The 12,678-nt window shown below is 41.0% G+C and overlaps 1 protein-coding gene across 11 annotated transcripts in view; it reads right to left on the bottom strand.

The window, feature by feature from the left end:
* Positions 1 to 12,678, bottom strand: part of syne1b (spectrin repeat containing, nuclear envelope 1b) — a 131,873-nt gene that overhangs the window by 99,049 nt on the left and 20,146 nt on the right. For 6 of the 11 annotated variants that reach the window (XM_077563023.1, XM_077563016.1, XM_077563057.1 and 3 more), the window contains 17 exons: positions 12,319 to 12,485; positions 11,916 to 12,112; positions 11,620 to 11,729; positions 10,817 to 10,867; positions 10,678 to 10,710; positions 7,505 to 7,612; positions 7,285 to 7,422; positions 6,306 to 6,470; positions 5,124 to 5,236; positions 4,867 to 5,035; positions 4,704 to 4,800; positions 3,580 to 3,600; positions 2,994 to 3,196; positions 1,937 to 2,101; positions 1,481 to 1,633; positions 1,224 to 1,367; positions 63 to 230 (listed from right to left, as the gene is read on the bottom strand). In XM_077563023.1, coding sequence (XP_077419149.1) covers positions 63 to 230; positions 1,224 to 1,367; positions 1,481 to 1,633; positions 1,937 to 2,101; positions 2,994 to 3,196; positions 3,580 to 3,600; positions 4,704 to 4,800; positions 4,867 to 5,035; positions 5,124 to 5,236; positions 6,306 to 6,470; positions 7,285 to 7,422; positions 7,505 to 7,612; positions 10,678 to 10,710; positions 10,817 to 10,867; positions 11,620 to 11,729; positions 11,916 to 12,112; positions 12,319 to 12,485 — 2,202 coding nt within the window. The remainder of the gene's footprint in view (positions 1 to 62; positions 231 to 1,223; positions 1,368 to 1,480; positions 1,634 to 1,936; positions 2,102 to 2,993; positions 3,197 to 3,579; positions 3,601 to 4,703; positions 4,801 to 4,866; positions 5,036 to 5,123; positions 5,237 to 6,305; positions 6,471 to 7,284; positions 7,423 to 7,504; positions 7,613 to 10,677; positions 10,711 to 10,816; positions 10,868 to 11,619; positions 11,730 to 11,915; positions 12,113 to 12,318; positions 12,486 to 12,678) is intronic. The other 5 variants (XM_077563031.1, XM_077563041.1, XM_077563049.1 and 2 more) reach the window with 5 other exon arrangements.

The raw sequence follows: 12,678 nt of genomic DNA, 5'->3' as shown, positions 1-12,678 counted from the left end.
CAACAAACAAGGCGTCAAGCCCCGAGTCGCCGCGGTTGGACTCGACTCCTCTTAAGGATCACCTGGCACTTGTGCTTGAAGTCCACGGGCCCCTCGGAGTCGCTGCTGCTGGTGACATGGCTGGCCTTCTCCAAAGCCTGGTAGAAGCCGCTGATGTTCTTCTCCATTTCTTCCAGCGGCGCTAAGAGCGACTGAGACTCTTTCAGCAGTGGCAGACATCGCTCTCTCACCTGATGGGACCAATGCACAGGTAAGGAAATTGATGACTAATTACACCACTCACTAAAAGTTTTTCCGGGTGAAATTTCAGGACGGACCTAAAATGCACTTTAGCCTTCACAGGTGAACTTACTGTAATTCATGTTTCTCTAAACTTCTGAATTTGTGTTTGTTTTTTTCTTTATTTACGGCCTAGAAGTGTTTTACAAACAAGTATTTATTTAATTATGACATTTTTACTGCTTTAGCGTAGAAGAGTACATCTTAAAAATTTCACTTACATCACTACCATAGAAATAGGACTTGGTCGTAAAAACGGAAAATACTCTCGTCGTGAATTCTGAACCTTTTTGACCATTGAGGGCCACCCTAGTTCCTGTCCGTATTCAGGAATTCAGACGTGCAGTCAGTACGAGGAGAAGAAACCCCAGCTTTACAACCTCGGGGGGCAACAGGGACTCTTAAAAAACCTTTTCGCACTGCACTTAGCAAAGTATAACGCGCCGTCGACGAACCCGTTCGTTGCGTATGTGCTGCAACGTTGCGCGAGTTGAGCATGACCTGAAGAGTGTTCAATTTGGGAGTGACGATTATATAACGTCAAACGGCGCATCCAATAAGGGGGAGAGTGATTTCAAAGTGCTAACGGCAAAATATTTTTGGCAGAATGGCAGAATGTGGTTAAGAAGGCACAGCAATGGATGCATTTCATTTTGCATCCTTGATAAATCCATATTGCAGCCGTGAGGTCTACTTTACGTCCAAACCACTGGGAAAAGCCCAGGCTACTTCCCAGTTGGTTCCTAAGCAACCACTTCCAAATATGGGCATGCTTACACGAGGGCGCCATCTTCCCTGTGCCCTGAGTTAGACAGACCTATTAAAAGTTTTTGTTTCTTTTTTTCATTATAAGACATTTTGAGGACTTTACTACTGTATTCAGAAACCCAGGATTTTTTTTCTAAACACGCCTGAAGTGAATTTGCGGCAAATTCAAAGCCGACCTTGCCAAGCTGCTCCTTGATGGAGGTCATCACAGCCGTCATCTGAGCCACTTCCTCCTGCGCGGTGTCTTTACTCAGCAGCTGAGCGGTGCGACCCGCCGCCTTGCATGCCGCCTCCATGGCTGGCACTTTGTGCTTGATTTCCTGCAGGGGGGGGGGGTAGAGTAGGTTGGTATGGTTACTATACGAACGTATAGTTACTATGCCTTCACTTCTAGTCAACAAACGGCACTTTTCTCGGATGTTGAAGACTTTACCTCGACATCCTGAGCAAATGTGCGGACGTTGAGGAAAGACACTTGCACGGCTACGTTCATCTTCTCGTCTGTGGCGTCCATGAACATCTTCAAAGTGTTGATGCCATCCTGGTAGTCGTGCCTCAACTTGTCCACCTCATCCGCCCTTGCATACTGACAACAACAAAAAAAAGCCCACGGTCACTTTTACTTTGAAGTCACGTTGCAACCTTTAATGTCAAGTCGAGTTAAGTCATTTCTTTGGTTAAGCAAGTCATAAGTCCCACAATCTTGCAAGTACCTATAGTTGCGCTTATTCACAATTGCAGTTTTTAATTGTTCCATAACAAATCAGCAGAGGGCCGAAAATGTCAAAAATAGCAGCCAATTTACAAATAAAATTTCGGACTTGACTTCCACTTTAAATCTGATCTCGAGCCAAGACATGCGATTCAAGAGCGGCCACACTTGATTTACGTATTTGACTTTGACGAAGAGCTCCCTCCATCGGCCGTTCAGAAGGAGGAGCTGCTGCTTGAGGTCTCGCGACACGCTGTCGTCGCAGGTCTCGATGAGGAAGTTGCCGGCGTCGTTCATGTCCATGTGTTGCTTGACCCAGTGGGAAAGGTTGCGGAAAAAATCCTGAATCGACATAGATACCATAAGAAAGAACACTGAATTGAAATGTTTCTTAACTATTTTTTGGTTCTGCACATATGGATCCAAGGAACTAAGTTGAGTCGATTGTGGAGGTTCATTCATAAAATAGTGCTTTCACTGCTTTTGCCACCATATTGTGGCATCTTGGGTAATGTTAGGTTTGTGTTATAATGTGTACATTTAACCCTGGAGAACCCAAGAACCCTTTTGTTCTTTGGAAAATTATGAATTATACATTAAATGACTGCTTTAAATTCACTGAACACCAAAATAAATGTTTTTTCAATTTTAACCCTTGTTTTTTGAACTAGCTCAGAGTTGCTAATTTATCAAAATATATATATAAAACATACTCCTAGGCAGTCTGCAACATGATATGAAATAGATTAACAAAAAAAAAAACAATTTTACCATCTGATGGTTTTCTGAGAAGATGGTTTTGTTTGGATTGATTTCCAGCTCAACAAAATTTGTTGCCAGCCATCTTGTCACCACCACTCTGGCTCATGTAAGTGCAATATCCATCCACTAGATGGCCCCGTGCTGGGGTCAGAAGTGGCACTCTGGACTTTTGAAGTTAAATTTGTAAAAAAAAAATAAAAAATAAAAAAGGTCTTTGTTATTTGAGTAAGCAGAATTTTTAGGGGCCAAATTTGACCCCGTGGGTTCTCCAGGGTTAAAAACAAAAAATAAATTAAAAAAATGTGCTTTGGTGGCATGCCATGTGGTTGGTTATTCTAGTCTAAAATATGTGACTCGAAAATTCCCTTGAAATTTAAGGTTAGTCCCGGAGCAAAACCAAAATGCCACGTACGACAAATTTCGGCTCCGTCATGACAAAAACAACTTGTTTTCAGGTCCCCCGCATACTTACGCGTTTGGCGGCCTCCGATTGGTTGAGCATGTGCTCGGCATCCTCCAGCCAGGCCTGGAGAGCCGCCACCGTGCCGCTGTACTTCTCCCAGTTGGAGATGACCTCCTCCAGCATGCTACGGACGCTGCGCACCTCAAGCGCCAGGTTCTTCCACTGAGCCGTGGCGTCGCCAAGGAATTTGCTCACACCCTCCGATTCATCAACTACCGATGTCAAGTTTGGGGAAATCAAAAATGGGGGAAATTAATGTCATTTGGCATCCATTCATTTTGTATACTACATATCCTCAGTAGGGTTTTGAGTGAACTGAAGCCAAAATCAAACTATGCCCTGGACTGGCCAAAGGTCATATAGAGAACAAACAAGCATTCACATTCACGCAAGATACCAAGAAGCAGGCGTGATGCCAAAATTTGATTCAGTTTGTTGTTGTTTTTAGTTCAATGTGATCAAGTATGAATTGAGTTAACAGAATTGTGTGTGGTGTTAAGAAAGGGAAAAAAAGAAGAAAAAAAAAAAGAAAGAAGGGGGAAAGCGCAGCTCCGCCAAGCAAGTTAAAAGATGCCATTCTCTTTTTTGGACTTACCTCTTGTACTGGTCTTAGACCCTAAAACATGAAATCGTCAACCATTTACTACAAGACCAACAACAACATGGAGTACAAAGCAAACGCTACTTAACTCTTTGACTGCCAAAAACGTTAAATAACGTTTCGTAAAATCCTATGGAGTGCCAAAGACGTTAAAATATGTTTTTTTTTCAAAACAGGTGAAATTAACCATTTTCTATTGTTGATTACTCAAAAACGGAATAAGGTAGAAACAAACTTTTTTTTTCTGATGGAAGATGAGAGTCCAATCTTGTTTTGGCAGTATGTGTGTTTCCATAGTCCAAACACATAATTTTCTATGGACCTTGAAAGATCAGTCAAAATGCTTAAAATCGGCTGGCACCCACGGCATCCCTTTTCTGAAAACGTCTGGCAGTCAAAGAGTTAACAACAAATCAGGGATATTGTGCTTTTTGGGTGAAATTTGGGGATGTACGTAGACACTAGCTTCTTGGCCACTTGCCTCATGAACAAGATTAGTTTAGGGTTTCAAATGACAGTTTCAACCCTGGGTTGGTGTTCTCAAATTTAGGTTTGGAGCCTGGCTAGGGTTTTAAGGTAGCAGCAGGGTTCCAAATTAGGGTTCCGCGCCTGGGTTAGGGGTTTTAATTCAGGAAGTGAAAAAGAAAACAAAAAAAGATGACTGATAGCGTAGCTCACACGGTGGGTATGTTTCCATATATGCTCAATAGCAGGTATATAAGTTAAACAAATTCCTCGTAATAAATGCCTCACCACCAATAATTCCTTGGAATTGTCATTGGACATGTTATCTTGGTAGTTGGGATTGAGGACAAATGAGTTTGAGAGTGAATGACCATTTAAAAGTGTTGCCACATGCGTTTCCCATAATGTGTTAGCAATAGCATTTAGCTAGCGGACTAAAGGTCAGTGTTTGTTTTAAATACACAATAATTCACTTTTGTTTTATATAAATAAATATGACTTGACTTGACTTAAATTTAGTTTGTCAGTAAACTTTAACTGGGAGTGTCATGAAATAGCTTGAAGTCTCTTTTTGCGATGAATTGTTTGCTTACTTCTAAGCAAGAAAACAGCTCAACATGACGGCGGAATCGCGTGCAGTGAAAGAGACTTACTTGAACTATCAGACTTGACGTAGACGTCCGCCGCCTGCTTGAGTGCCGAAAAGAGGATCTCGTACTGCTCGAAGAACCTGTGGCCCTCAATGAACGTCTGGAGGGATAAAAGTCCAAATGAAAGCATTTGCATTGTGCCGAGGCAACAACATGTCAAACTCACGAGGTAACTTTGCAACAGGAGCTCCACCGAGTCCCGCCTGCCATATTTCACAATCCAGGACTTGAGTTTGGACTCTGCCAACAGCAGAAAGGCCATCAGCCGATACTTCATCTCCCAGAATTCCAATTTGATCAAGTGGCCGTGCCATGCCGTGGACACAAAATTGAACCTGCGGATTGGAAACGTACTTGTTTTTATGTTATTTTATTTGAATCTTTCCAGTTGGAGGGCACATTGCCAGTTGCCGGGCGACTTACCGTTCGGCCATATCTTGGAGCTGTTCCGGCGGGACCGGGACGCCATTGACCGATCTGTCTCGGTGGATCTGCTGGAAGGGTTGCCTGTGCGATTCCAGGTTTTTTAGCACCTCCTGAAACAGTCAAATATAGAGAGTGTGATTTATTATAGATCTGTCCGTCCAAAATGGGTGCAATCTTAATTGCGCACAAAACCTCCACATGCAGAAGTTAAATATGCTCACACACCAAGGATTGTATCTACTAAATGAGGAAAATTTATGCGCAATTATTATTATTTTTATTTCTACCCTAATGTGCAAAATACTAATATTATTGAGGTAAGAAGTAGGAACGAACTAATCTTGTTTTTGTTTTTTTAGGCCGATGCTGATTCTGATTTTTGTAAATTTTTGGGGCTGAATAAAATTTTGATAACTGATTAATTTACAGAATATATAATGAATTTTTTATTTTTTTTATTTTTACTTTAACGCTTACAACAATAAAGATATGAATTACAGCACTCTTACTATGCTTTGCCATTTTGTGATGGTTTAACTTTACAACAGAAAGAAAGTTCTTAAAAAATTGACAATTTACTTGCTGATCGAAAAAAAAATTTTGGGAATGTTTGTTGAAATATCATTATCTTTGTCTCATGATATAATGTGCTAATGTGCAAAACAATCAAAAAATAAAAAATAAATAAAATAAAAAGCTGCACAAATTGGCCAATTTTGATTATTTGAAAAGGGGTGATATATTCAGATTAAATTGGCCAAACGATTAATAGGATGAGACACAAAATGAGAGACAATAGGGAGAACATTCAAGACATTTCAAGTGCCAGAAATAAAAAATATTTTTACATTGTGTGACAAGGAGCCAATCACAAGAAGGAGTCATGCCTTATTAGCTATGACAAAACTCCTTTCAATTCATTGTGTAATATTTTTTTTAAAACTCGTACTTACGTAATTACGGCCATAAGTGGATTCAAAACCAGAAAAGGGTTAACCTTACATGCAAAGAGTCCTCAATTCAAACTTCATTTTGTGTAAATATGGAGCTCTCCACCGCTTTTGTGCCTCTTGTCAGGTGCAATTTAGCGCCTACTATTGTGTTGTTGGTAAATCCGGCCCACAGCATCGTCTCCTTTTCGAGTGAGCCGGAAACCAAAAAATCAAACAAAAAACTGACCTTGTGCTGCTCCAGTTTCCTGTGGACAACATTGGCCGTCTCGTCGTGAGCATGCTGGATGGGAATGTCCTCCCTCAGGGCCATCTCGGCTCTGTGCAGCCAAGCCCCGATCACGCCCAGAGGACCCGGCAGGGACTTGTCTAGGTGGATGTGCCAGTCCAGCAGCTGCAAATGACACCCATAAAAAAAAAAGATTTTACCATCAAAACAAATGCAGGTTCTTTCAGCCGAGAAGATTTCTGCAGGAGACAAGCTGGGGAAGTGAACACAAACCTCTTTTTTTCTACCCCATCTGATATACAAAATAATTTATCTTTCACTGGCCGCCACTGAAGAAGGATTTTCCTCTTCGTAAAAAGCGCAAGGAAAGTTTTGTATTGACATTCAAATATCTTAGCCAAGGAAACAATTGGAAAGAATCATTTCAAACCACACGTGTTAATTCATCCCTGAACATGAACTAAAAAAATGTTCACACAATGAGAAGAATTAAATAGGCTATGAAATCACTTTATGCAAATTTGCGAATGCCCCGAGACCACGATTATTTGTGGTTTCACTGTACATAAAAATCCCAATATAGTGACTAGTGAGCAAGGAATTAGCGGCTCCCACGGCTTAAGGCAAGTTAAATTCAAGACTTTTGTGGACTTTTTAATGCCATTATGCCAAATTTCAGACTAAACCACTTCACTGTTTTGTTAGTTCCGTTATAACAATTGTGCGATGACAGTCAAGAAGGTCATTTATTTTGAGATTGGAGACAATTTACAATCATGAAATTATACTTACCACAAGACTTTTTGAAAGATTGATTTACAACATTTTCCTGTCAATTAAGGCCTTGTTTAGAGATTCATGGCTTTGAAGACTTTTGAATGGAAAGCCCGGACGGGGTTAAGCGGCGTGAAGCTTGCAACTCCCTGACAATAAACCAAAGATCCCTCCCTCCGTATGTCTCCAACGGAATCCTACCCACCCGGATGGACAAGCGATCCCACGCCTGCTTGACCAGAGCCTGGTCCACAGAGAGCTTCCCGTCCTTGTGGACCGGCTGCAACAGCGGATCCGTCTGCTTCTTCTTCATCTCGTATTGCACGCGGAAGTTCTTGAAGGCCTGCGCAAAAAGACAATGCGCTTCAGACTCACATGTTGACGTGACACGAAAGACATTTCCTGAGCATATACACTGTCGGTACCTGATACTTGTCCGTGAGATTGCCCTCGGCCGCTTGGGCTCTCAGAACATCTCGCTCCAGTTGGTCCAGGAACACCTTCAGCTCTCTCAGCATCTTGCACTCCTCCCTCTGTCAATTTTTTTTATTACGGTAAAAGGGTTACCATACTTTCCGCCTACATTTTATCACTAACTGGAAATCTGTTAATGGGTCATTGACGGATACAGTTTCCCGATGATGCCCATTTTAGGAATTTTCCTGTTGTGCTAAATACAATGAAAGACCGGAGTTTGTATCATCCACAAGACAGCCAAAAATAATTGGGAGCAGCTATCACAAAATATTACATTTTAGGCAATGGTATGTGGTGGTCATATTTATATTTAGATGTGGTAGGACCTGAATTTTTTTTTTTTTTTGCTAATTTCCTTATAATTTTACTTGTGTGGCTAGTGAAAGATATTATAACATTTTTAATACCTAATTTCATATAATCAACTATTGTTACACATTATGAACATTTTAATTCTTCATATTAACCTATAAGAAATATTTTGTGTCCTGTGCAGAGCAGATGGTGTTGATTTCGGTATAATATGACCTTAAACTGGGTCATATTATTTAGTCTAAAAAAAAGTTCCTTCTCAGCTCTTTGTGCGAAAACACATTTCGGTCTTGAAAACAAAATTTGCTTTGAAATAACACACACACACACTCTTTACTTTCTTCATCAGTCACGGCCACCGTGAATTTGGTTCAACTTGTTTGTGAGATTTTGCTATGGGAAAATCCTTCAACTATATAACACATTCTGTCTCAAAAACATCCACCTGACCTTGTTTATGCCATCTGCTCACGGAAGAGTGCCAGAGAGTATGTTTAGTCTATAAATGAAAAGGAGGAGGTCTTTTTAACTATAAGAAGCTATTGTACACGTAGAAGAGCACATTTGACGCTCTGAAATCCCACGTTCTTTAAGTGATGAAATCGGAAGCTGTTGGAATGTCCAGAGATTCTCTGTTTTTTATTAAATCATTTTTGCAAAGGTGTATTTTTGAGTAATATTATTTTTGGAACACGCAAAGAGGACAAAATTCCTTTAAATTCCTTCACTAGCTAGCTTGTTTTGTTTAGATGGCTAATTGTTAGCCTCATCATTTTGATTTAAAAAAAAAAAAACGCGACCAACCATCAACTGGTGCGACTGTTGTAGAAAGCTGTCCTGAATTATAGATGTCCTAAATTGTAGATAATGATAAATAATCATAAAGAATAAATATTTTATAATAAATGAACGGGTGAATTCCTTATCCGTCAATGACCCTACAGTGCATCCAGAAGCATTCAAAGTCATCTTAAGACTGCTCAGCAGGCAGCTTAATGTGCATGCGTATCTTTTCCCCCAGTAGGTTTTCTGTTCCTGAGGCCTTTAGACAAATATGTAATTGTTTCATATTTTTTCAAAAAAACTCATTGTGTGAGCGCTACTTGGGCAGAAATGTAGGCGTCCAATCAAAACACATCACGCATTCACATGATTTTCAAGATGGCGGCCCCCAGCAAAGTTATTAGCAGCTGCAGCCGCATACAAGAGGATGAATCGGTCCGCGTGTAGCCAGATTATACCTGCCCATATGACGCGGCACGTTTTGCAGCACATTACCCGAGTGTTTATAATGTATACGCTAATATGTAGCTAGTGCTAACTTCGCCAGGGGGGCCACCATTTTGAAATCATGTGAACGGAAGATGTGTTTTGATTGGTCAGCCGAATTTGTAGCCCAAGGAACATGTGCTGTACATTGCGAGTATTTCTCCTTTTGAGACCAAAAATAAGTAAATAAATAAATAAAAATCATGTTAGAAATTCTTTTCAAGGCCTTGTGAGGCAGTAAACTAGCCAAAAATTACACACATACGGTCTGCAGGAGGTTTTAGTTTTCAACTTTAAAAAAAATATATATATATTCAAATTTTCATTAAGACTGTTGTGCATATAATGTGGAAGAAAAGGAATGTAATTAATTTTGGAAAAGGGCGGTAACATAACTGTGTCATAAATGCTTTCTGGATTCACTGTTTGTGAAAGAACATACTAGAACCCTCCCCCACCCCCAAAAGGTAATTAGTGAGAAAACAGCACACATTCAAAGCTAAAATACTGAGAAGGTACTAACTCTTTCACTGCCACTGACGTTTAAAGACGTCAAGTAAAAACCTACGGATCACTGCCAATGACGTCAAAAGACGTCATCCAATGTTTTTTTTTTTTTTTTTTTTGAAACGGGTAGAGGAAACCCTTCCGCATGTCTGGTGAAAGTTTCCAGTCTGTCTGTTGTGCCTAATGACTATTTTTGGCCCCTAGAGGGCAGCGATGACTCTCTTTTGACAAGATCGGGTGGGCGTCAGTAGAGGCGGAGCTAGAGCGTCGAGCAGGAGATGAGAATGGAAGACAAAGGAAAAATGGCGGCCGGTCGCGAGGAGCTCACGCCCGAGACGTTTTTTTCAAAGACCAAAAGCATCGCTGAAAAAGCACATTGTTGACGACGATGATCATCATCGATGATGAAGATGAGGGTGGTGACTCCGTGGTTGGGAAGCATTGACGCGGCAGTAGAAGACGTTAGATGGAGCTAAAACTGTATTTGAAACATCCACATAATTGTAAGTAGTACCACAGTTGCACACATTTGTAAATAGTTTGCGAAATTGTTTTGTCAAATTGTTACACTGTTGAATGGAAATAAACGTATTTTGCAATCAAAAAACACTTTTTCATTGTTGGTGAAAGCGTTTTACAGAAGTAAAGCACTATTTAGGTGTTTGTGGCATCATTCATGGACAAAAAGAAGTGTACAATTCACTAGAGTGCATGAAATAACATCGTTTCACAAAAAGCTCTTTTTCTCCGTTTTTTGTTTCAAAAGAGAGAATTTCGGTGAAAGTAACCATTTTCTATTGTTGATTACTGAAGAACGGAATAAGGTAGAAACAAACTTTTTTTTCTGATGAAAGCTGAGAGTCCAATCTTTCATTTGGTAGTATGTGTGTTTCCATAGTCCAAACACAACATTTTCTGTGGACCTTGAAAGATCACTCAAAATGCTTAAATCGGCTGGCAGTGGGGACAACCCGTTTCTGAAAACGTCTGGCAGTCAAAGAGCTAAATGCCGTCATGCCCAACATGAACATACCTCAAGCATTTGCTCTATGTCTTGAGGGGCAAACTATCCGGGGAAGCACACAGAAGAGACCAATCAGAGAAAAGCATTGGAGGAAAGCCAGGCGGAGAAGACAAGACGGCATGCATCTCTCCACGATACCGTCGCTCACCTGAAGCACGGGAACTGACAGCGCAAAGGTCGGAATGGAGCCGAGGCGCAGCTTTAACGTGCACACAAGTGGACGGAGAAATCAAAAAGACAAGCTCGGCGGTGATGGGAAACAAATTGCTGCTGTGTTCATGCAGTGAGATCAAAGCGCGTGCGTAACCATAAAGCGCAGCAGTGCTTGTTTGCCATGACTTGAAATGGGCGATCGCCACAAAGAAGGCAACTAAGACATTTCAATATTGAGAAACAGCTTGAAACAGATAACAAATATTCACAGTAATCGATACATAGATCCAAACATACAAAGATACCTTGACTTACAAATCTAATTTGTAACAATTTACTTCAAATTATTCGAAATGCTATTATTTTGTTACAGCCTCCCCAAAAACACATTTTTATTATGTGTTTAACTCATTTGCTCCCAAAAACGTTCTATTTTAAATAATATCAATGTCCCAAAGACGTATTTATAAATTTTTTATGTTTTTTTTTAATGCTAGAATATACAGAAGGCTTTGATGCATCCTCTGAACTATAGAGAACGGTTGAAGCAATGGTAGTTATTACAAAAACGGTCAGCAGGTGACAGCAGAGTATAAGAGATCAACAAGGGCTATGTTGAAAAAAAACTCTTTTACTCATTTATAAATAGATTTGTGAATAATGATGAAACTTAGCTATATTCTAATGCAAGTTTTTGCAACGTGGACAACAAATAAATGACTTTGGCGAATCCCCGCATTCTGTTTGTATTCACATTCTGCCTTTTAAGTCATCCTGCCGCTGCATAAGACCAGCTACCTCATCGTGCTGTCCGTCGGTTTCCGAGTGGTGAGGGTTCGGGTAGTGCTTGAGAAACTGCGCCACGTACGTCATGATGGACTTCTCGTCTGGTTTGTCCACGTCAACATCTGTGAAGCGACGCAAACAATCAATAAACATGGCCGATCTGGAGCAGTGAGGTCAAAATCACGTCATGAATATTTATGTTGAAACGTGCATGACATTAAATCATCCATGGCAATTAGGGGTGCACATGGTAGATTTGTTTAATTGATTTATGGACCAAAAATTTGGACAACTCTTGATTTCAACACCTTCTGGATCCAGCAGACGAGGGATGCCCAGCTCGTTCTCGGCGAGCGCAAAAGCCTCCTCCAGATTCTCTTTGTTGCCCCGGCGGCGCACCGCCTGCATGTCTACCAGATCAGGCCGGATGGCGTGCACCACCGACTGGAACGCAACTCCGTCGCGCCAGCTCGGACCAAAGTCCTTCACCTCAATCCCGTGATGTCTGAAGGGAACATAGACTCATTCATTCAGCACCACAATGAACGTGGCGAGTGCAGTTTATGGACGTTTTCATCATCATGTCACACATACTTCTGGGTGGTAAATGGTCACGCAATCTCCAATTGCACGGCTAGTAAACAAACACGTACATGCTTGAGCGGAATTGCCCTTGACAAAGATTACGAAAAGGTTTGTGGTTGGACCTACTTGGCGGCGGTGCACTGCACCCATCTGAGCAGCGCCTTCTTGGCGTTGCCCTGAAACTTGACCACTTTTCTCTTCATGGGAGGACTTCCTGTTTCGGAGCTCTCCACTGAGGAGTTGCTGGTGGACAAGGCCTGAAGGGCGGGGAGGTTGCTGGTCAACTCCTCAATCTGAGGAAGGAAAAAGATGGTTGGAGTAAGGTGGCCACATTTCGGTCAGTAGTATTTTGGTGAAAATCGAACTATTTATAACAAATGTAATCGCTTTAACCCTGGAGAACCCAAGAACCCTTTTGTTCTTTGGAAAATTATGAATTATACATTAAATGACTGCTATAAGTTCACTGAACATCAAAATATATGT

Source organism: Vanacampus margaritifer, chromosome 1 (assembly GCF_051991255.1).
Source record: "Vanacampus margaritifer isolate UIUO_Vmar chromosome 1, RoL_Vmar_1.0, whole genome shotgun sequence".
Classification (NCBI taxonomy): Eukaryota; Metazoa; Chordata; class Actinopteri; order Syngnathiformes; family Syngnathidae; genus Vanacampus; species Vanacampus margaritifer.
The sequence above is the reverse complement of the archived record's forward strand: the minus strand, read 5'-3'. Positions and strand labels throughout refer to the sequence as shown.